At 48.2% G+C, this 22,981-nt stretch overlaps 1 protein-coding gene across 1 annotated transcript; it reads right to left on the bottom strand.

Annotated features, from left to right (window-relative positions):
* Positions 1–1,172: 1,172 nt before the first annotated feature.
* Positions 1,173–21,413, bottom strand: Adamts8 (ADAM metallopeptidase with thrombospondin type 1 motif 8). Its single transcript, XM_076924566.1, has 9 exons — positions 20,146–21,413; positions 12,613–12,852; positions 11,379–11,514; positions 10,572–10,739; positions 9,341–9,645; positions 7,263–7,446; positions 4,838–5,010; positions 4,552–4,727; positions 1,173–2,394 (listed from the first exon to the last, which is right to left on the bottom strand). The coding sequence occupies exons 1-9, from the start codon at positions 20,908–20,910 to the stop codon at positions 1,824–1,826; spliced, it is 2,718 nt and encodes a 905-aa protein (XP_076780681.1). The 5' UTR covers positions 20,911–21,413; the 3' UTR covers positions 1,173–1,823.
* Positions 21,414–22,981: the final 1,568 nt, after the last annotated feature.

Below are 22,981 nucleotides of genomic sequence, written 5' to 3'. Positions count from 1 at the left end.
GTCAGTCTGCCTATAGCTCCCTGTCGCGCCTCTTGAGCTTTGGAATTACAGGTGGGCCCAGGCCACTTGGCTTTTTGCATGGGTACAGGAGATTTGGACTCCTGGCCGCACACTTGTACACCAAGCACTTTATTCATGGAACCATCTCCTCAGCTTCCAGGACTTTTTTTTTTTTTTTTTTTTAATGTCCATTCCATCTCATCCATTTGTGACCGAGGACTGAATCCTTATATGGAAGACTGAGTCAGGGAACTCTTCTGAATCTTGAGAGAGATGAGGTAGGAAGACAGGATTTTAGAGGCTCTCGGGGAGTTCCCAGTGGGTAATAGTAGGGACTGTTCCAGGTTAATAGTGCTCATTGGGAAGCTGGAGTATAGGGGTTTCAAGATAAGGATAAAATGTGGTGGGGGTCAGGTGTTGAGCAGGAAGGGATGTCTTTGGAGTGATGGTCCCTAGGCCAAGGGTGTGGAATTCTGGAATCTTAAAAGGCTCTTTTTTTTTTTCCTTTTTGTTTTGCTTAAATTAGGCAGGTCAGCACATAAATTAGGCAGTTTGCTGAGTAGAGCGATACTATTTCTCCAGAATAACAAGTCCCTACCTCCAAAACAAACAATCAGGTATGATGGTACATAGCTGCAATTTCAGCACTTGGGAGGTGGAGATAGGAGGATCAGAAGTTCAAGACCACCCTTGGCTACATGGAGAGTTTGAGGTTAGCCTAGACTACATGAGACCCTCTCTCAAAATCAGAAAACATAATGAACATCAATGAAAAAAATAGGGATCCCAGACCACTAAACACTGTAACCTACAAGTTGGAATTTTCTCAAATTCGGGGTTCTTGGAATGCAGTCTCTAAAACCTCAGCCTTCATATCACCTGGTGGTTGTTGGGAATGTAGATCCATGGTCTGCTCACCCATCATGTAGGACTGAGGCCCTGTACAAGGCACTGGGGTTTGAGAACCACACTGATGTACATCACACAGATGAACAGCTGCTTGCATGAGCTGGATTTAGCAGGCCTTTTAGAACCTAAGGCATCACCTTTTTACTGAAAGCTGAAGATACCCAGGGAAGATAGCAGCTGCCTTGTGTGTACTCTAGGTAAACTATGTTTAATGTTTGTCTTGGATGCTGGGTCTCTGCCTCTTCCAAAAGAAGTAATGAACCAGACTAGACAATTTCATTGGCGAAAGATCACACTTTAGTTCAGAGACATACTTGCATAAATACTTGAAATGGGTCCGCCCCAGCAGGTGGCAGCCTGAGACAAGTGGCTTTCTATAACCCTTTGATGGACACTGCCGCCCTTTTAGACAACAGATTTTAATACTGAAAGCAGCCACGGTCATTTCTGAAGATCACTCAGATAAATATGGAGCTTGCTTTGGCATTCACTACAAACACCTGGTTTTAGACCTCTTATATACCGATTTTCCCCCCGCTGTGAGGTAGATTGATTATTGGGAAAACCAAATAGAAAATAATTTCTTCTTTCTCATTTAGCTTTGCTAGTCCTTTGCGAAGAGGCTGGCTCTGAAATCTCCCATTTGGATCAGTAAGTGCACTTTTACCTTTTAACCTATCCCGTCTTCTTGGTCATAAGCAAGGTCCAGTCCACTAGACAGTCAACTTTACAATCTGTTACCCTTATACCCTCTTCTCTCTTCCTTATGAATTAGGCAGTACCCAAAGGGTTGTAGTAATAGAAGGCCTGGAATGGCCATGCCATCTTGATGTGTAGTATCACCTCAGAGGGGACCTTTGTCTGTTACGCCAGTAGCCCAAATCCATAAGCCTAAGACATTTCCACCAAGGGGATCAGAGGGGACATGGCTGGCTTCCACAGGGCTTGGCATCCTCAGGTTTCAGAGCCTCATCACAAGTGTCAGAGGCCTGACCTGAGGGGGCCCTGCATTCCACAGTCCGTCGCTGCCAGTTACCTCCACATGTGCTAGGACATTCAGACCAGTCCCCCAGCACCCACTCTGCATAGGGCAGTGACTGAATGATGTTGGTGGTTGCTCTTTCCTTGCTGTTCTGCATGTTGAAGTCCATGTCATTGGGGACAAAGAAGGTATATCTGACTTTTGGAGGGAAGACCTCACCAGACACAGTCAGGAGCTGTACTGTAAGAGGCTCAGGTAGGGCCTGGAAGCTCTGCAGCCGTTCCAGGGTAGCCATGGAACCACTGTACTTTAGGATGGTCCCCTTCATCAAGATGTCTTGCTCTATGGCAGAGATGGCCAGGTTGCCATTGAGCAGGTACTGCCCATTGGCTGTCTTCAGTGCCAGGTAGCTGCCGTCGTTCCGGACCCCTGGGTGACTCCGTTGTTTCACATCAATATTTGTGGCACCAGCTGGGATGGTGACAATGTCATTGTAGCCATAACTATGATAGAGACAGAAAAACTTGTTAGTTTTTCTAAAAACTTGGTGGCTTCCCAGCCTGGAAACTGAAATGGATCCCCCAGGCAAAACAGACAAAAACAACTAGCAAATAAGTGATTGCCTCAAAATTCAAAATAAATTTGATGCCAAGGCAGATAGAATTGTCATGGGCATTGGGCTTTCTATGGGTTTCTGCTTCATCTGGTAATCTACTGTAGCAATTGAGGCAGTTAGATGTATTGATCTTTACAGAAACACAGGAGAGCCTAGGAGAAAAGGGCAGGGAACATGGCCCCTCCTTGGCTTGAATCATAATACCTTTGCTACTTTGCAGTGGTAAAAGTGGGTGTGGCTTCCTCCAGACCTCGAGCTCAAACTTTTGTGGAAAAATATGAGCTCTTTCCTCATGCCAGAACCTAGCCAGGATAGAGGACTGATACTGTCTCTTTGAGTCAACCTGCATCTAGTATTGATTATTATGGACTTGGGACGAATGGGAGATAAAGCTTGCTTCTTTGAAGCCACTTCTTGTGTCCAAACACCAGGAGCATCATGGTTTTTAGTGATGGGATGGTAATGGGGGAAATGCTTCAAGTACATTATAAACACAGGGCTTTATGTAGGATGTCAAAACCTAGTTTCTTGTTCTCCTATGGGAATCTGGGTTACACAGAATTGGAATAAACTATTAAGAAAGGCCTTCAGGTGGCTTCTTTGCTATTCTTTCTGTGTGTCTAGTCTAAGGTTAGGGGAATTATCCAAGGCCATATGTCTAGGACCTACTAGGAAGTAGCTAAGGAACCCATGATCAGAATAGCTTATGCCTTTTTCCCCTACTTATTTGAGCTTAACTTTGAAAAACGCTCCCATTTTTTCTGGTTCTATTTTTTTGAGATATGTAGTAGGTAACATATATAAAGAAGGTAAAAGAGGGGGGAGAGAATGAAGGAGAGAGAAAGGAAGGGAGAGAGAGAAGGGATATAGGGAAGGACCGAGCAAGCTTCACTAGGTACAGAGCTAGTCAGTAAAGAAACAAAAACTCTGAGGTGCTGGATCTGGCTAGAAGGCTTGGATGCTAGAAAGCTATATGAATGCACTTGAGACTAGAGAGACCAAGAAAATACTTGGCCTTAACCTTACTCTCCAGGAGGTGCAAGGGACAGTAGAGAACAAACAATTACCTGGTACTTAAAGAACCTGGCCTGCCGTCCAGAAATGTCCTAGGTTTAATCTCCAGCATAGTAGTAAGAAGGAAAAAAGAAGAAAGAGGAGGAGGAGGAAGAGAAGAAGAAGAAGAAGAAGAAGAAGAAGGAGAAGGAGAAGGAGCAGGAGCAGGAGCAGGAGCAGGAGCAGGAGCAGGAGCAGGAGCAGGAGCAGGAGCAGGAGCAGGAGCAGGAGCAGGAGCAGGAGCAGGAGCAGGAGCAGAAGCAGAAGCAGAAGCAGAAGAAGAAGAAGAAGAAGAAGAAGAAGAAGAAGAAGAAGAAATCCAAGTTTTCTTTCTTTCTATCACTAACTCTCAGTGTGACCTTAGAAGAGTCAGTTAATCTTTTCCTGTTTCAATCCCTCAATTCTAAGGTAGTCAGTAACAGTTTTGTCCTTGCACTTTGAAGTAACTCATGTGGAGTGCTCTAACACGTGTGGGGTGCTTGGGTGTGAGATTCTCTCTGAGCCCTTAGATTCACAAGGCTGCTGCTGAGCCACTGGTTTGCATCCTCTTCGCTGATGGAGATCTAGTCACGGAAAGACAGGGCTAACTGGCCTTAGGGTTAGCTGTCCCCTCCATAACAGGCTCATGGGAAATGTTTTGTGGCTGAGTCCTGTGTTACTCAGTGTTGCTCTCCTGTTAATTGACTCAGAGCTAACATATTCCCATCCATGTGGCCTCCAGCTTTAATAAAACAATGGCTGCCCCACCCCATTCTCTTCATAGCCAGATCCTATTCTGAGTGTTCCATACCTCCCACCTTAGTAAATCCTGATAACTACAGAGAAGAGGTGATCACTGACATTCTGTGCAGAAATGGAGTCTTGAAGTCTTTATAAGACCTCCCACCCATCTATACAACTATTAACTAGCAGCTGCTATTTAAGCTTGAGGCCATCAGTGTCCAAAGCCCTTTATGTTCCTCTGCCTGAGGACAACCTCTAGGAGACTCACCTGAATGGGGTGAAAGAACCGGAGACTTTCCTACAGGCAGTGCCTTTCCCCCCACACACCCCACATTTGTCCAGCTTCTTAGGTGAGTTCACCACATGGTCACAGCCAGCCTTAACACATTGCCCCCGGACGCAGATGGACAGAGTATCCGGTCCACATAGAGTGCCATCGATCACCTGGGAGAGGAAGGTAAGAGGGGGCATGTAGCACACAAAAGTCATCTGTAGGTGGGGGAGGCAACACATGCCTGTTCGCCCATCCCTGTCAGAATCCAGGGGATTCTTACCTTAGCTTCAAACACTTTGAACTCACTCCTCCCACGGGCTCTGCAAAACAGCTTGCATCGGTCTCGGGGGGACACTCCTGAATATTTGGGGACCCACTGCAGGAAGTTCCCATCCAGGTCAGTGTGGTTGTAGGCATTATATTTCTCACATTGCTGCTCCCTGAAGCTTTTTCCTGAGAAGAGTAAGGAACAGCACGGAGTAACATACCTGCTGAAGGACTCTGGTAGAGAAAGATCCACATCTGGGCCTCCTTTCTCTCTAGGCTTTGGGCTCAACCCAAGGACACAGGCACAAGGCCAGTGTTTCTAGACATACCTGGATGGGGGAGGTAGGCATGACCTTTTCTCAAAGGTCCATGAAAAGGAGCCATCCAGCCTCACAATGGGATTTCTGGTACAAATATCCCTTCTCTGAGGATATATGATTGATACAGAGTTATATTTTCGGGACTCTGTTGTTTATACTTTATGCTGATTTCCCTAGTAACAATGGACATGTGGCAAAGGCCTACTGGCACTTCTAGCCCTGGTTTTGCCTCTGCAACTCACTTTCTGTAATTTTGAATATCTATGGGAGAGCTCCATCTGTAGGTACTACAATTACCCACCCCCCACCTCCACCCCCACCAGAATTATCTTATTCTTTCGATAACTGGTTTGGTATTCATTATAATGAGACTGGTACCCCAGCATCCTGGACATTCAAGCATCTCTCTGTGCTATTTCTAATCTTCCATGACATCATCTGCTAAATTCAGGAAAAATTGTCATTTCAGATGATTGCATATAACTTTCATAATCCCAAGCCCAGGCCCCATGCCATCCCTTGGGGACCCAGTATTGAGCTTCCAGTGAGCCTCTCCAGTGCTCATACATGAAGGTCTACGTGCACAGCCTTCATTCAGACCAATCCATCCTTCAGATGTGAGTGTTTTCCTTGCACAATCCTGAATGAAGCCTGCTCTTCCTGCCATGCGTCTCTACCCTCGCTGTGCATCTGAATGGCCCATGGAGACGTCTAAACACAGATGCACAGTGCTGAGCTTGTGAGCTCATACTGCTGAAGGGGTTCTGGCTATACCTGGAGAAGTGTTAGGGTGACCTGATGAGATAGTTGTCATGGACAACCCACACATGCTGTTTCAGGCTTTAAGGACCTTTGTGGTCTGGCTTTGACATGCTGCCACTTCTGTTTGGCTCCTCCCGAGTGATTGATAGGGTTTGTCATACCTGCCTCATCCTGGCATATAACTTCCGGTCTCACCAGCACATCATCATCTAGCCCTTCCGTGGCTTAAACTCTCTGAGATTCCTTCCCTGATTCCCCATACGCTCAGGGTTGCTACTTTACAGAGTGAGCCATGATTACTGTGCAAGAGAGCTCATCATTAAGCTCTGTCATCAAGCAAAGTCTTTGAGGACAGAGACCATGCCATGTGCATTTATACCTTCTGTATCTATTATAGTTACGGACACAGAGGCACTGATGGGTACTTGATAGAAATGGCTGATCTCAGTGCATGCGAAGTTATAACGTCACCTATCATTCCTGTCTACCTTGAAAACTCTCATTAGCACCAGAGAGAAATTTCTGTTCTCTCTGGTGCTAATTCTCCCTGTTTAGCAAAACTGCAGAGCCTACAGATTTCCCTTAGACACTCAGCCCAATGCCAGAGCATCTATCTTGGCAGCTGTGAGAATTTCTCCTAAAGCTTCCCTTGCCTTTTTGTGCTGCCAACGCTTCCTGGAGCTGCCCAAACTGGCACTGGAGGAGATGGTGGCCAAAAAATTTTTTCTGATTCCCTTTCCTAAGTTGGCTACTCTCCGCTTTTCCACTTTGAGTTCTTGTGTATGCTTTCTAGCATGACCTAGGGGGTAGGAGTAGGCAAGGGGAGGCAGAGATGGTGCTCCTTCTGGGGAAGGCTCTGTCAGGTAGTTGCTATGGCTCCAAGGGAAGATGGGCAGCTCTTCTCAGAAGGAATGTACTCAGGAATCAATCACACCCAGAAACCCTCCCTCCTGCCTGGGCTGAATGCTGGCTGGAGAGACCTTGGAGGTTTGGCTCTGACATTTGCTTTGCAAAAGGCTGCCATCTGCATAGAGAAGGGTTCAGTTGCTTCTGAGAGGATTATTACCCTACACTGAATCCTGCTTCAAAGGTCCCTCTCAGATTTGGTTGGGAGTGACATGCTTTGTCACTCAACAGCTCAGAAGACCAAGACAAGAATAATGCCTTCTTTGATATCACCATACTCTCCTTAAAGTAAGAACAGTCCTGGGTGTCTGAGGACTGTTCCCAAGATTGACATCTTGTAGAGTCCATGAATATCTGGATGAGGGCTCAGCTCTGTACCTGGGGAGACACCCTCTCCTCCTCTTGAGACCCATTGCACCTATATCATCACCTATTCTGGAAGGTAATTACCATTTGGTAGGCATTCCTCTGTGTTGCACGATTGGTACTTGACTCTTTCACCCAGGCAAAATCTTCCTCCATTCTGAGGTGCTGGATTATCACACTCACGCTTCGAAAACTGTATCCCTCCACCACAGGTACGAGAACATTGTCCCCAAGGTCCCCAGGGACCCCAGTCTCCATCTACCACAGCCTGTAACACACAATACCACCGAATCAGGAACAAAGGGGAGCAGGTTTCAGTCCTATATGCCACCTGGTGGCTTGGGCCTGACTTCCTCATCTGAATGTATGGAGTTCTGTAAATGGTTTTAATTGCTTGGTTAATAATAGCATTGCTTGCTTGGGTGTGGCTTTGTGACCATAGAGGCTGTGTTAGGTTTGTTTGCTGTGACTTCGTAGTGTATATAAACAACACCTTACCATACCCAGGTGCCCAACACAATAGCTGCTGAATGAGTACGAGAGACTCTTCTATGGGTAAGTTTGGGTCTGGTGCAGTGGGTTTCCATTGGTGCCCATGCTGTCCTCAATGAGAGGAGTCTGAAGTCAATGTAGCTGCCTCATACTCATATGTCACGAATAGTGGATCAAGACAATGATTCTTGGAAATAACCAACAGTGCACAACACCCTCAAAGCCTTTCCCAGTTCCAGTGTCACAAGTGCCAAGGCTGAGAACCCTTGGTCTAAAGAAATGGCTGCTGAGAGGTTTTGCCTCAATTCTATCAGCTACTGGTTCCAGTGGTAGGCCAGTGCTGGGCAACACACAGAATCATTTCCAAGTTTACAACTGACTTACAAGAACAAAGCCTTTCCTTTGACAGCTCCGCCAAGGGTTCTAAATTATTATTTTTTCCGTTATTACAGCAACATTTTGCTCATATAAAAATGAAAGCAGAAGACTGTAAAAATAAATATGGGAGAAAGAACCCTGAGCTTTAGAAATGCACCACTGTCCAGAAAAAAAAAAGCCACTCCTGTGATTGTCACAGTATCCTGTCATTTTTCTGCTCCAAACATAAAATCCTACAGCAGCAATGCATTCATTTGACAGAGGCATGATACTGCAGACAAAGAGTAGTTTCCAATCCTGCCCTTTTTGCTTTAAGGATAGATGATCCTGTGACTGTTTTATGTCACTCTCAAAGTTCTGCCTCTGAGGTAGGTGGTTGGACTCTTCTCTTCTTTCAACACCATGAGAGGAGAATGAATGGGGAGACCTGGAGGTGGCTGACCTGGAATCCATAAACACTGCACCAGCCCAGGCTTTGGGTGAGAATGTGTGGCTTCCACACAGCCCAGGGAGGCTCCCAAATCAGCACAAGAGCATGCCACCAAGGACAGCCCTTGGAACGTGCTCGGGCCACCGTGGCGATTCAGTGCTGGGCAGGACCCAAACTCTGAAACTCATCGGATGGTATTTCATCACAGAGGCTCCATGACTTGCAGTAGAAGAAATGTGATCAGCCTTGCTGTTTGGATGTATTAAGAGCAGGGAAAAGAAGTGAACCACTTAAAACCCTCACTGGCATTGCCTTGGGGTTTCACGCAAGTTTCCTCTGTATTGGGCCAAGGTTTCTCTTTCTGGACATAGGCCACTCAGATCCCTTCTCCCTTCCTCTCAGAGTGGGACATTCTTACCATTACACTTACTCTCTGATTTCTACTAAGGAACTCAGCTCAAACATGGCGGGTTATGGATACTCAGCCCTTATGCAATGTTCCTACTCCATGTCACCCTCTATTTATAGTGGGTTCCTCTGGGCTCTCACTTGCTGAGTGCCCACCTTCTGGTCTTCATGCCTTCACCCATCTGCATGAGCCCTTCAAAACAGCTACAAAACAGCACCAAGGAGGAGATGCGGAGCTTCGAGGAGCAAGACAGTATCCCATTGACCATGAGCAAGCCTCAAAGCTTCCCACATGTGGGGGATAATTAGTTTGTTTTGTTGAAAGATGACTGATTTTTCTGATAAGTAACACTTGTAGGTTGGCATGAAGCAGCTTCTGACTCTCACATGTAGAGCCTTTGCCTCCCCGTCCTGCTTTCCTCTCCTCCCTTTATCTCCTCTCCATTTTCCTCACCTTGGGATTCTCCACTTCCTCCTTGAGCACACAGCTACCATCCAGGCACAGGTGCCCAGGGCCACAGGGTGTACCATCAGCCCAGAGCAGGCTGCCATTCTTTGTGTGGCAAATGGGCTCGTCACTATCCCGATGACGGCACCAGAGCTGGACACAGATGTCTTCCACAGAGGTGTTGGGGCAGTGTCGGAAATCAGGCCCAAAGATCTGTTTGCATTGCTGGTCCAGTTCATAGAGGGTGCTGTGGCCTGGGAGGCCTGTGGGGAGGGGCAGAACCGAGGTGGGAGCATCCAGGAGACAATCTCCTGAGAATAAAAGAAACAGATGAGTCAGGACAAGGGCAAGGCTTTGCTCTCAGCTCTGCATAGTCTCCTGTACTGAGCTTCTACACTTAACTCCAATTCTGAGTGATGTATGTTAGTGTCTAGGCATCCCAGTTTCTTCATCCCTGATGTAAACATCACCAACATTCAACCATGTACATAGAGCTTGTTTAATTCTGGGCAACTGTGGCAAACGTTTCTGTAGGACAAGTTTTCTTTTGCTGTCCAGAACATGTCGAATACATTTCCTGTGACTTTCAGTATGCATCTCGTGACTGCCAGCCTCTTGCACTTTAAAACCACATCTCATGTAAAGTTTAAGAACCCCTGACACGCAAAGTAAGCCTTACTTGTACAATCTGCTGTTTTGCATTGGCTATATCCCTGCCTCCTTCAGAAGAATCTAGAATACTTGCTTCACTGCTTTGTTCAACAGTCTAAACTTCTTTAACTGGGCACCCTTGCCCTAGATCCTGGCTCTCATATGAGCAGCCCACAGTCTTTTTTTGTCATTTCTGAGCTGCCATTCAGTCTATCACTCCAGCCCAGAACATTCTCTGCTCTGCTCTTTCAAACTACAAACAGTCTTCCATTCCTCTACGTTCTGCTTAAACTCATCACCTCTGGACAGCCTTCTCAGACTAATTCCTTCTGCGTTGGAATGAATAATTCTAAGTTAGCCCAGAGCTCAGGCTATGGGAAGATCGGGGCAAGGAAGAACATTCTGGGAGAATGCTTGGCATGCCTTTCTAGAATGACATGCCTCTGAAGTCTTCCCCCACCCTATGGGCTTTGTGAGAAAGTACAGCTGCAGGGAGTCCCCAGGCCACAGCAGGTGCCAACAGCCATGAAAGAGGCTCTATAGCAGATGGGTAGGGAAAAGCCGAGGGGATCTGAGGAGGGCTTACCGTGACCATCATCCAGGAGCTCTGTGAGGTAGACAGCACTGCAGGGAGACCAGGGCAGCGTCTTGTTCACGTGGATGAAAAATGGCGCCATCATGTGGTACTTGCCCATGGGCCCAAACAATCTCACGCAGGGCTTAGAATCATCATGGGGCATACTGAGAACATGCCCTGGTTGGGGGGTGAGGGGAGCAGAGAGCTGTGGTCCATTCCAGTTGTCCATACCTCCAGGTGCCCTGTCCTGCCCATATATTCCCTACATGGCCAGCATTGTTGATGATCTCAGAGGTCTGTTTCTGTTACCACCTCCCATTGGCATGGCTACAGGGACTCCCTGAACACATTTATTTTGGTTCTTATTCTTAGTGTCCTACTTCCAAGAAATCTTTTCAGATTTCAGAAGACCATTGAGATCCCCTTTAGTTTTTGACCAAAGAGGATCTCACATTCCCTTGTACTGTTGGTTGTCTAACATGGCCCTCTCTTCATAATCCATCTCCCCATGAAGCCTGACTACTTAGCTTCCTTAGATCACCATGGTAACTGTCCAGTTATCATGGTAACTTCTCCCATATTTTGGCATTCTCTGGGTAATGCTGCTGATGGCCCAGGGCACCCATTTAGCACTGTGGTTTTATGCTCAGAGTAGGAATGGAGTTAGTAATATTAAGTACAACATCTGTATACATAGAACTACTCTGTCAATGGCTACACGTGAGATGCCTTCTTCTCAGAAGCCAGGCAGCTTCGGACTTGACAGAGGTAGCTTGTGCTGACGTCTGAAGCAAGCTCTGGTATGACAAGTCTTACCTAGCTCATGGGCCAGGGTGTAGGCTGCCTGCAGACCCTCATCCTTGATCACTGAGCAGCTCTTGTTGGGGTCACAGATGGTGCCAACATCTGCCATTCCCAGGGTGTCACACTGTTCTCCTTTCCCGCAGAAGTTCTGTTCAGTGAGGAAAGCATGCTAGGTTATTCGGATAGGCACAGAGACCAGAGGTAAGTGCCCAATGTCCCACTCAGCCTTCTGAGAGGTAACACCTGATGATATAAGCATTACTGAGCCTTCTAGTGTGTGTGTGTGTGTGTGTGTGTGTGTGTGTGTGTGTGTAAATGGGATAATCAGTAGAGTCAGCACCTAGGCATTCCACCTAGATATCCCATCTCCTTGGCTTTTCTGTCTTGGTTGTGATGGTTCACCTGCCCTTGTTTTTCTAACGTGGAAAGGGGCCCAAGAAACATATCATTGTTAAGACAACACCAACATTAACACTAGCACCACATGTGCATGTATGTGTACACATGAGTACATACACGTACACACACACATACACACACACACACACACACACACACACACACACATGGGGCAGTGGTGGTGGGGGCAATGAGTGACAGTTGGCCTGCCTAGGACTTAAAAGGCCTGCTTTGGAAGTTAGATCTTCACAATTGCTCAGAAGCTAGCCCTGCAGTAAGACTTCTCAGGCTTAACTGCAGGCACTACGACTGTACGGCCTCTTGGTGCTTCTTTTACCTCAATCTCCAAATGGATATAACACCACTTCATTTCCACTCATGGCTCCTGTGAGGACTGGTGACCTGGGCCTGACACACTCAACTGTACCCACTAGCCTTCAGGAAAGATGTTTAAGTCACCACAACCACCCTCCTATGTGAAAACACCAAGGATCCCTAGGTGACCATTCCTATGGCTAACCAGGCTGAAGACAGAACCCCTTTCCTGTTTCCGTTTCCAGACGTCTCCCAGGGCTGCTTGAGCCTGCTGCCTCTCGGTATGACCTCAGCAGACAGCTGGTCACAAACGTTTGGAAAAGTGCCCTTAGTAGATTCTTCTCCCCTCGCAGAGGCCTCACACGTGTCCTCATGACCCTCTTCTCCTCATTCCAGCAAGAGGCCTCCAAAGTCCAGCTGGGGCCAGCAGGGAGACAGCTCACATGTTTGGGCAGGCCTCAAAGCCCTCCCTTTGATCTGCCCATGCCATCTTCCAAAAGCCTTCCCAGCCTTTCAGAACCAGCCCACACACCTGTCTGGTGAACAAGATGGCAGTGTCATAATGCTCTGGGTGGCGGTCGCTGGGCTTGTTGAAGCGCCGCTGCCAGCTGCAGAAGTTGCGCAGTGTGAGCCCCCCGTTGTCCGATACCTCTGGGCCCCATCCTTCCTCTTCCACTATTAGCACTTTTACCACCACAAGGTTGATGGAGTTCCTGATGCTCGGGTGCTTGTAGATTCGGGCTGCCATTGACATCACTGTGAGGATGTGGTTCTACCAGGAGGGGGGAAAAGTGGGAGAATGCCAATCACTTTCATGGTCTTGGCTGCCCTCTCCTACCACCTCATTAGGAGATGCTTATCTTACACATGTCAGGCTCCGGACTGAGTTTTATAGACATGCCGTATCCCAAGAAGATTAGCAAAACATTCGAGGACTTGGTGTTATTTCCTCAGAGAAAAAGACCAAGCTTCAGTGGCTGGCACAAGATTATAAAGCTAATGAACAGTCATCTGAACCCAGTCCTGTTTGATCACAAAACTTATGCATTGCACATCTAGACCAGCTCATGAGTGATCCACTTCCTAGTAATTAATTAAAATTCAACACATGGTTCTTCCATTACACCAACAACATTTCAAATGCACCAACATTTGTACATGGAACACGGCTGCTGCATTGGAACTGCAAATAAAGTTTTCTCTTGGGTTGGATGGCTTATTCTGACTGCTCAGGACACCAACTGGTTCCTCGCCAAGCATCCTCATCTTCTCTGGCTTCACTCCAGAAGCAACAGTCTGAAGACTTACAGTCAGTGGAATTTCCCTCTTAGAATCTGTCTGAGCATTTTCCTGATGTTCATCAGGAAAATTCTACTTCTTAGCATGGGAACTTTAACTCTGAAAACTTTGCTCTAATAATCACCATTAGTAACAGCTACTCTGCAGTAGTCATTGGCCACAGTTGACACATCACCTCATTAACTTCTCATAGCAACTATAGGTCAGGCATTGCCATTCTGCTTATGAATGAAAGAGTCATTCAAGTTCAATAAGTTCTTGAAGATCACACTATTCTTAAAGCCAGGATGCTAGCTAGGGTGTGTGTCTCTGAGGTTCACATTCCTTCTTAGAGTTCAGTCTCCTGATTTCTTCATGAACAGTCCCCACCCCCATCCCCTCCCAGTATTTATTCACTTCTACTTGGAACTTGAGAGAAGACAGAGGGCCTAATGGGACTCACATGCAGAGGGTCCCACCTGCTTGCAGTTCCCCTAGGCCAACTGAAAGGCCTATGGTCTTACATCGTTAGTTGGCCTCTGGCCTGTCCTTGAGCTGCCAACTGCATTTTTGCTGGATTCCAAGGCTTTGAGGGGAGGCCAGATGAGAGCTTATTGTCCTGCTTTGGGGACCTCGTGGATTATTTCTCAGAGGCAGAGACAGCGGGTGACAAGCTGGCATGCCTTGAGCCCATGGTGTGGCCAGCTGAGCAGTTGCTTGCATGCTTTGCCTTTTTTGCTTTCTGGAGCATCACTGCCCTCAGCCTCTCTCTCTCTCTCTCTCTCTCTCTCTCTCTCTCTCTCTCTCTCTCTCTCTCTTTCTCTCTCTCTTCCTGTGGTCTAAAAGGTGGGAGTAGAAGGGGAGGAAAGGCTATGGAGGGGGACATTCCATTGAGGAAAGCCTTGTGTGGGAGTTCCAGATGCATTCCATTATTTGTGCATGGGACCTGTCCATTCATCCTGAAGGCGGTAGGCCAGATGTTCATTACTCCTACAAATGGCTTGGCAGGTTTCTGAGCTCAGGTGACTCAGCATGCCATGCACTCCAGCTTGTTTAGGCTGATGTAAAACATCTTATCAGCAAAGCTGCAACTTGGCATTTGTTCCCTGAGTTGGATGGCTGAAGAGAAATATGCAACCACATCATTATGCAATCAAGGGTGAGTCCTGAGGAATGGTAGCTTGAAAGACAAACTTCTGGCCAGATCGTCCCTGCTTCTTGAGGGGGGACAGACATTCTCCTGGTCTGTCTAGTGAGGCTAGGATCTGACTGGACTAACCCCTGGGGATCTCTTCTGAAGAAATCTGCAACTATCCTTCCAGGATTTTTTTCCTTTTGAGTCCCAGTTCTGTGGTTTGAAAACTAGGGAAGGTGGGGTCTTTTCAAAACAGTCTGGGGCCAAGATGCTGGCTTCTAGGTGTTCAAGAAGGTGGTTTAAAATGAGGAATTGGAGATTTGGGGGACCAAGAACAGTCTGTATACTCAAGCTGACCAGGCCAGACCTGACTTAGGCAGAGTGACGGATAATGCCCTAGTCCCTCAGGGAAAAGGCGATGGGTTATGTGGAGAGAGGACAGCATAGGCAACTCAGGGGATCCTTTTCTCCAGATACTGAGCTGCAGTCAGGCTGAGAAGCCCAGGGAGTCACTACCTCCAGGCAACAGCTGACTATGAAGACAGCTTAAGTTCTTTCCTGTCACCGGCTATCTCAGAAGATAATCTGCATAGGGGAGGACCACAAAAATTCTGTGGTCCAATGCTCCTTTCAGAAGCTCCAGTTCCTGTCTCACTGAGAAGCTGGGCATCTCCACTATTTCCCATGGCCAGCTCCATCATTTAAATACAGTGGCAGGAGCTTTGCATCATGGTTCATCCCGTAGCTTTCCGGGGACAAGGATTGCTAAGCTTGGGATAACTATGTCACCTGGGGTTTGTATGCTTCTGATTCCCCATCTGTTCTCTAGGTCCTGAAGGATGGACCTGACTTACTAATACAGGGAGTAGGCCCAGGTGCCAGTCAAGGAAAAGGTCAAATGGCTTGCTTGACCCGCCACCTGGTGTCTATTTATACCTCTCTGCTTACCACACAAGTGCAAACTGTGAGCTAAAGAGTGGAAATGAGATTCTTCCCCTATTGACTGAGGTCCCTGTTGTTTCTCAGGAACCTCTAGAACTATGCTAGAGTGGCAGGACCCCATGGTCACCATAGTCAAGGTGAGCTTTGGCAACATGCACTAGCAGTGGTTCCTCATCCTGGCTACAGTGTCACCTGTAATTTGTAGTACTTTGCTTATCTGCTTCCACACAGTTGGTACTAAGTTCTGTGTGGCATGCCTGGGGACATCAGAAGAGTGGCAATGTATGTTCACATGTGATATCCTTAGTCCTCCTTCCTGATATGACTCTAGAGCCTAGGATAGCTCTGTAAGGAGAAAAGGGAGAAGCAAGGGGAGAGGGAAGAGTGAGACTCACATAGCCATCCCTCATCACACCTTGTTCCCCAAACAGCAAAAGGTGTGGTTGCAAAAGCTACCCTTCTTCAGAACTGCCAGAAGCCAACTACACACACTCAGAGCTAGAGCAGTCTGCAAAGATGGTCTCTCTGCCATGTGGGTCAGCAAAGTTGAAAAGCAGTAGCCAGCATTCCAGTGATGTGTAGCCACACCATTATGCCTGCTCTGTCAAATGCTTTCAATCACCAAAGGCAACTCTAGGAATAGCCATGCCTTGCCAAGCACCAACTATCTACCAGGCCCTGGCTCAGATGTGTTTCATGTTTTGTTACATTCTCAGGACAGTCTTAGGACTTGGGTAAGACTGCTCCCATTTCCCTGGTGAAGAAATCAAGGTACCGAGCGATGGATACTTGCCTTGAACCTCTCAGTTACATCTGTTTTCCTTCTAAGGCTATGTTCCCTGCCACTACACTGCTATCAATCTTGATTGCTACCAGGAAAACCAAACCCAAAGTCTGCAAGCAAATAAGCAAGCCCTGCATGAGCAACACACACCCAAACATTTGGGTATTTGGAAATTTTCTTTGGGAAATAGTATCTTTGGCCATTCTGACTGCAGCAAGGGATGGAAAGGACCCATTGTTTGGAAGGCGGGCTGAACATAATTAACGTAACATGTCTTTTTTCCCATGAAAACTGGCATAAATACAGAGCTGATGAAGCCTAGGCCCGTGTGTCACCCAAACCAGCACACTATTGATATCAAAAGATGACACTGTTTGTTTTTATGCTACCAGGCAGAGACTCCTCTGGGCAAACCAGGGTAGAGGATAACTATAGAACTAGGGCTTGTGGGGAACATTTACCACAGAAGGTAGAGGGACATGAGATGACCGTGATAGCCTTTCCCTAGAATCAGCTCCCAGGACCTTGCATCTGGGAATGCTTTGGTGTGCTTTGGGGAGGAAGAACCGCTCCTAGACTCTCCCTGCTGAGAAATAGGGTTACAAGGTCTGTTTACTGCTGGAACTCTGTTCTTCTCCAAGTCCACCCAGGGGACCCTTAGTAGCATCTAAGATATAGACAAAGTTAGTGGACTCTCCTGAAGTGATCCCTCTTTCCAGAAAGTCCCCCTTTTCCCAACTCTGACAGAAATCACAGCTGTTCAGGCTCCAGTATCTCACAGCTACTGAAACGGAACATCTGGTTAAAACCCAGGTTATGCTGACTTCTGCTTGAGGTCCAGGTGTGCTGCTCACACAAGGTGACTCTCTGTGAAAAGCACCACCAAGTTCTGGTACTTTAAGACCTGGCTTGTTCAAAGTCACCTCCTTCATACAGAGGCCATTCCTTAACATGTAACCTGCAAGGAGGCTCTGAGAATCCATTCAGACAGATTGAAGTCACTTTGGGGTGTGTTTGGGTAATGGGAGGAGGTTGATGGTTATGATAAGAGTCCCTGATCTTTTAAGGAACTTGGACAAGCTACTGTGCTCTATTCTAACATCTGTGAGACTACCTTATGATGAACCCTTAACTCTGAAGCCAGATAAGAAGGTGGGAGGCAGGGGCCCCTCTTGTGAAGGGATTAAGTGAACTCACTTCCAGAATTCTGGTAAATGTCATTGTCACTTAAGCAATGACACCAGTCGGGATCATAGCCAATTCTTCCTTGAGGCTTTGAAGGCAATGGTGGTTTCTTTTCAGAATGGGAGCTTGGCACTTTGATGGGGCATCTTCAGTCTGCTGGATTTAAAGAGGCCATACAATAATGTGGACACTTGGGAGAGTGTGACTAGAACTACACATCTTCCTCATGAGAAGATTCAGTATTATGGTACAGTGACAAAGAACGCTAGACATAGTAGTTTCAGGAAGTCTGAGGGTGTGTGGCAAATCTAGCTTGCCACACTTACCAGTGTGACCTTAGGAAACTCTCAAGTCCTTTTTGAGCTGTATATTCTTCTTCCTCTGCTTCTCTCACAAGCCTCCCCCCCCCCCCCCGCCCTGAGGTCATGCATATTAAACCATTCTGTAAGTGGAGTATGCTCAGAGAGCAGCCGAACCTTCCAGAAACTGGGCTCATGGTGACACAGTCTCACAGATGCTCAGACCAGACTATATTACCTTGTCTAAGTACCTTGTTGTTCCTTAGAGAGTCAGGGGCTCTTATCATCACCATCAACCGCCCATTACCCAAAGGCACCCTAAAGTGACTTCAATCTGTCTGAATGGATTCTCAGAGCCTCCTTGCAGGTTACATGTTAAGGAATGGCCTCTGTATGAAGGAGGTGACTTTGAACAAGCCAGGTCTTAAAGTACCAGAACTTGGTGGTGCTTTTCACAGAGAGTCACCTTGTGTGAGCAGCACACCTGGACCTCAAGCAGAAGTCAGCATAACCTGGGTTTTAACCAGATGTTCCGTTTCAGTAGCTGTGGGATACTGGAGCCTGGACAGCTGTGAATTTTGGAGATGCCAAGTACCCCCATGAAAAAAAATGTTTAACAGCTCACTGTTTAAATGAGGAGTTGAGAGAGCTGCTAGGGAGGATATTTTGGCTCTGCATTCTGAAAAACTGAGTCGTCTCGAAATTTCTCCATGTTCTTGTTGGTCTTTCTGCATTTTGGATTTCAAGCAGATGCCAGGGACCGGTCTAATTTGGGGATGGTTGTAATGTTTAGCTTTGGGTTTGTTCCTGGAGAAGCCTAGAGTTAAGATGTAGTGGTCTTGGTGAATTGGGAAGCCCTCTCTTCACCCTTCTCTACTTCTCTAATACATACTGGGGGAAAGGAGTCAGAAGAAGTGGTTGGTACCTCCTCTTAGGGCAGGCAGAGAATCAAATATGACATCAGCACAGATCAAACCTCAAGGGGCTGATGGCCCAGAGCTGTCTTGCAGTGTTTTGAGCAGAGCCAATACCATAAGACCATGCAGAGAGCCTGTCCCAGGTTTAATTGGTCTGTGCAGTAGATAGAACAGTGATCATGTGGACTGGACGCCTTACTCACAATCCTTCCTGTCCTCCCCACCCCCCACCCCCAAGTGGCTTTCAAGGGAACTTTGTCATCAAGCACCTCTTCATCACAGGAGGTAGGAAAGACCAGATGACAAACAGAGGGTGTACTGTCTCCGTGTCTGGCCATTCTACAAAGGGAACACCCAGTGCCCCTGGCACCCAAAATAGATTCAGGCACAGGCTGAATCTAGCTAGTATAGGGACCCTGATCAAGGACACCATCACTGCCAAAGGGTTGACTGGGCTGCTGCACTACTGGGATCCCTGACTGAAGAAACTATGATCTCTGGACTGGTCAGTTTCCTCTAGTTGAGATAACATTTATGGTTCCATATATTCCAGAAAATGGGACTCTTACCCCCTCTGCTTCTGGTAAGATCTTAGCCCTATCTTGGGAGGGAGGGATTGGGAGCACTTCTTGCTGAGTCAGCACCAACAGCATGTAGTAAGGAATGCCCAGCTACTAGCAATAATGTCTTGGACTTTTTTTTTTTTTTTTTTTTTTTTGTGCCTAGGTCAGTTGAAAGCTGATTCTGGGCCGAGGGTGGCTGGGTGGACCAAACTTCAGCCCTAGTTCCTTTGAATACAGTAACTGAAAAAGTTCATCTTTCAGCCCTGCTCCCTCCCCTTTCTCAGAGAAACTTCAGTTTTCTGGGCTGAGCCCCCAGGCAGAAATTCTGTTCTCCTTCCTTCTTGAGCTGGATGCTGGCATTGCCAAGTTCTGCCGGGGCTGAGCGCCAGGTTGGCAAGGTAGCCCGTGCCCCTTGATCAGAACCAGCTGGGCGTACAGAAGTTGGACAGCTTCTTCCCAGGTCTAGTTCTCTCTAACGACTTTTACTTACAGGAACCTCAGTTCTGAACCCAAAGACAGTCCCAGCCACCTTGTCCCAGCCCAGTTTCCTCTCCTAGGGAGTCCCGGATAGTAGAGAGTTGCGGGAAGCGGGACTGGGAAGGACGGACTCTTTCAAAAACACAGGTTTTTGTTTGTTTGTTTGTTTGTTTGTTTGTTTTTGTTTTTTAAAATCTCTTTTTGGGAGAAGCAGGTGCCTGGGAACTAAGGGAGACTCAGGAAGAGCCAGAGCCAGCGCCTCTACTGTAAACTGTAAGGGATTTAGAGACTGGGAAGTAGGAAGCCGGGATGGCAGAAGTTAATGGAGTTACTGCTGTTTCTCAGAAAGAAGAAAGTCCCCTTTGGGGTTGGGCTTGGGAGCCCGAGGGATTTTTCCCACCCCCAGTGGGAAGGGAAGAATTGAAAACCATCGGGGAGCAATGGACTGTTAAAGACAGGGTCTGCGGAAGGCTCTCGAGTCCTACCTGCAGGTCGGTCCCATAGAAGGCAGCCATGGACGCATCAGCCACCAGAAGTGTTTCCACGAAACGAGCCTCGGACACAAACCTCTTGCTCCTAGTTTTGGATCCGAAGGGTGGTGGCACTTCTCGGGAGTTTTCTGTCTCTTTGCGCAACCCCTCTTTGTCCTTATCCCTGTCCTCTTCGTTGTCACTTCTCTCCCGTCCCTGCCCATCACGCATCTCCACCTCCCACTCCAGTCCTTGAGGGAGGGGGAAGACCTCGGCGGCAGCGAACCCGGGGTCCTCCTGGCGCTGTCCCGGCCCCCATCGCTGCAGGCGATGCGGCTGGTCCAGGGAGTCCCCAGCGCCCTGTGGCTGGATGGTGAACTCCTCGCCTGCCAGCAAGAACGAGCCGCTCAGCCCGCGACACAGGCTCATCGCCGCCAGCGACTCCCGCTCTCCATTCACTGTGCCAGAGAAGAAGCAGCCGCGCAGCCCCGGCTCTCCCCCGGCCGCTGCGATCGAGCCCCCGAGACGCTCGATCTTGAACTCCGGCGCCAGGAAGCTGGCGTCGGGCTCCAGGCGCAGCACGAAGCCCTGGCCGAAGGCGGACAGGTGGAAGGCGAGCTCGCTTGCGCTGCCGGGCAACCGCGTGGGCACCACTAGCTCCGAGGCCTGCGCCTTGGTTCCCGGCCCCGCCGGGGCGCCGCTGACGAGTGGCGGCAGAGGCAGCTGCAATAGCAGCAGCAGGAGGGGCGGCCACCGGGTGGCGGTGGGGTCGCGGAGCATGGGGGCAGAGGGCTGCAGAGCGCAGGAGACAGAAGAAGATCGCCGCGCGCGGGCAGGTGCTGGTGGCCCGAGGCGGCAGGGCCGCTCTGTCCAGGAAAAATGATCAATCGGATGGGGAGGCCGACTCGGCCAGCGGCAGCAGCCTCGGCGGTCCCCTGGCGGCCCCTCTGGATCGCGCAGCCCCGCTCCTCCTGCGCCCGCCAGCCAACCTAGCAGAACTCGAGCAGCTGGCGCCCCGGGCCGCGAGCGCGCGTCCTCCGCGGCGTCCTGTGTAGTCGCCTCCTTCCTCGGGAAGCACCGAGTGGGCTGCCGAGCCCTTCGTATTTATACTTCCTTCCCGGCTTTGACATAAGAGGTTTATTTTTGATCGCTCACTATTCCCGTTTCCCCTCCCCTGGGGTCAGAGACAGAAACAGAAAAGAAGGAGAGGAGGGGAAAAAAAGGGATGAAATATAAAACCAATCAAGAGTCAGTGAGCCCCTCCCGATAGTTAAGGAGTTAAGTGTCAACTACAGCTTTTTTCCCCTTTCTACGTGACTACGTGAAGACCCACGCCAATTCCTGTAATGCTGGACAGTCCCTGAAGGCAAGTTCTAGATGGGAGAGACATTAGCTTCTTGTGCTAGAGCCAGGTGCTGGGGACAGACACATTCTGTCTGTCTCAGCGACAGTATTCAGATGCCTGTACAAACCTGGCAGTATTAAAAGAAGTTTGTGGAGAAGGTTACAAAGCCTTTAATGGAACGCCATACTGAAACCACACTGTCCATTAAGAACCACTGCAGAACTTTAGAAATGCCACCGGTCAAGGCTAGCAAGGATGTTTAATTGCTTGCTTCTGAGCATGGTAAGGCAACCAGAGGCTAGCACCAGAAAGGCAAAAACGGATTTAATACCACTAAATTCCCGTTTCCTATGGGAGGAAGTACTTTGCCAGTCTGTCTTCTCTGATGCACAGTTCTGCCAGTTTCCTTGGTGACACCAGGAAAGGTGGTCAGGTCCCTTTTACTGCATTGCCCACAGCTCCAATACATGTAAATATGTGGGAAGTTAGTCCACTCTGCCAGACACCACACCTTCTTGTAGAAGAGAGTGGGATCCAGGGAGAGTGATGACTCTAGTATTCAGGGTGCAGGTCTAGATTGGATCCAGAATCATGTTCTTTCAGTACCAGTGCAAGTCCTAGCCCCCTGCCCTGCGTCCTTTCTGAGTAGCCAGAACCCCCAACTACGCAGCAGCTTTTTGCTTATGTGGAGGGTGCCTCCAGTAGAGTTGTCCTTACTTCCGTTTAGCTGACCCAATCCATTTACCTACAAAGAGGAGGCTCTTAAAGTGACTTGTGTCACTACAGAACCTAGGGAAAGAGCCTTCCAGGTTCAGAATCTCCTTTCTTTCCTGTACAGAGAATTGGAAGTTTGGATGAAGCATTCCTAGAGGCAGGGGAATGGAAAGCATCACCGTTTTTTACCAAAAATGAACAAGATGCTCATCCCTCAACAGTTTAATATCCCTGGGACAGTGTGACCTGTATGGTTAAATGAGCAATACTTTTTGCCTCAGGGCTGTGGTGACATTTCAATTACTGGTCTTAGCCATTAAGTCCCTTGCTCATTATTTTCCAGTGTGGAACTCCTTTGTTTTTTTCAGGCTGGCCTCTAACAATTTCTTCTTCTTTTTCCTTCTCCTTCCTCCTCCTCCCCCCTCCTCCCTCCTCCTCCTCCTCCTCCTCCTCCTCCTCCTCCTCCTCCTCCTCCTCCTCCTCCTCCTCCTCCTTCTTCTTCTAATTTAGGTATTTATATGAGTACACTGTAGCTATCTTCAGATACACCAGAAGAGGGCATCAGATGGTTGTGAGCCACTATGTGGTTGCTGGGAACTGAACTCAGGACCTTTGGAAGAGCAGTCAGTGCTCTTAACCACTGAGACATCTCTCCAGCCCAAACTTCTTAGTTTCTTACCTTATAGCCTGCTGAGAGCTGAGGTCACAGGTATGTGCTGTGACCTCTAGCCTGGCTTTCAACTTCTTGTTTTCAATAGTAGTTAGGTCCTTCATGTGTGCATTCTTTCTCCT

The sequence above is a fragment of the Arvicanthis niloticus genome, chromosome 26, assembly GCF_011762505.2.
Source record: "Arvicanthis niloticus isolate mArvNil1 chromosome 26, mArvNil1.pat.X, whole genome shotgun sequence".
NCBI classification, from domain to species: domain Eukaryota; kingdom Metazoa; phylum Chordata; class Mammalia; order Rodentia; family Muridae; genus Arvicanthis; species Arvicanthis niloticus.
The sequence above is the reverse complement of the archived record's forward strand: the minus strand, read 5'-3'. Positions and strand labels throughout refer to the sequence as shown.

What these genes read in the sequence shown, in the direction of transcription:
- Adamts8 (XM_076924566.1), bottom strand. Translation starts at nt 20,910, where the DNA reads ATGCTCCGCGACCCCACCGCCACCCGGTGGCCGCCCCTCCTGCTGCTG. An exon ending in AGAGGAATGCCTACCAAATG is followed by an intron (nt 5,011 to 7,262) that starts GTAATTACCTTC and finishes TACTCTTCTCAG; the next exon opens with GAAAAAGCTTCAGGGAGCAG. An exon ending in TCAAAGTGTTTGAAGCTAAG is followed by an intron (nt 4,728 to 4,837) that starts GTAAGAATCCCC and finishes TTCCTCTCCCAG; the next exon opens with GTGATCGATGGCACTCTATG.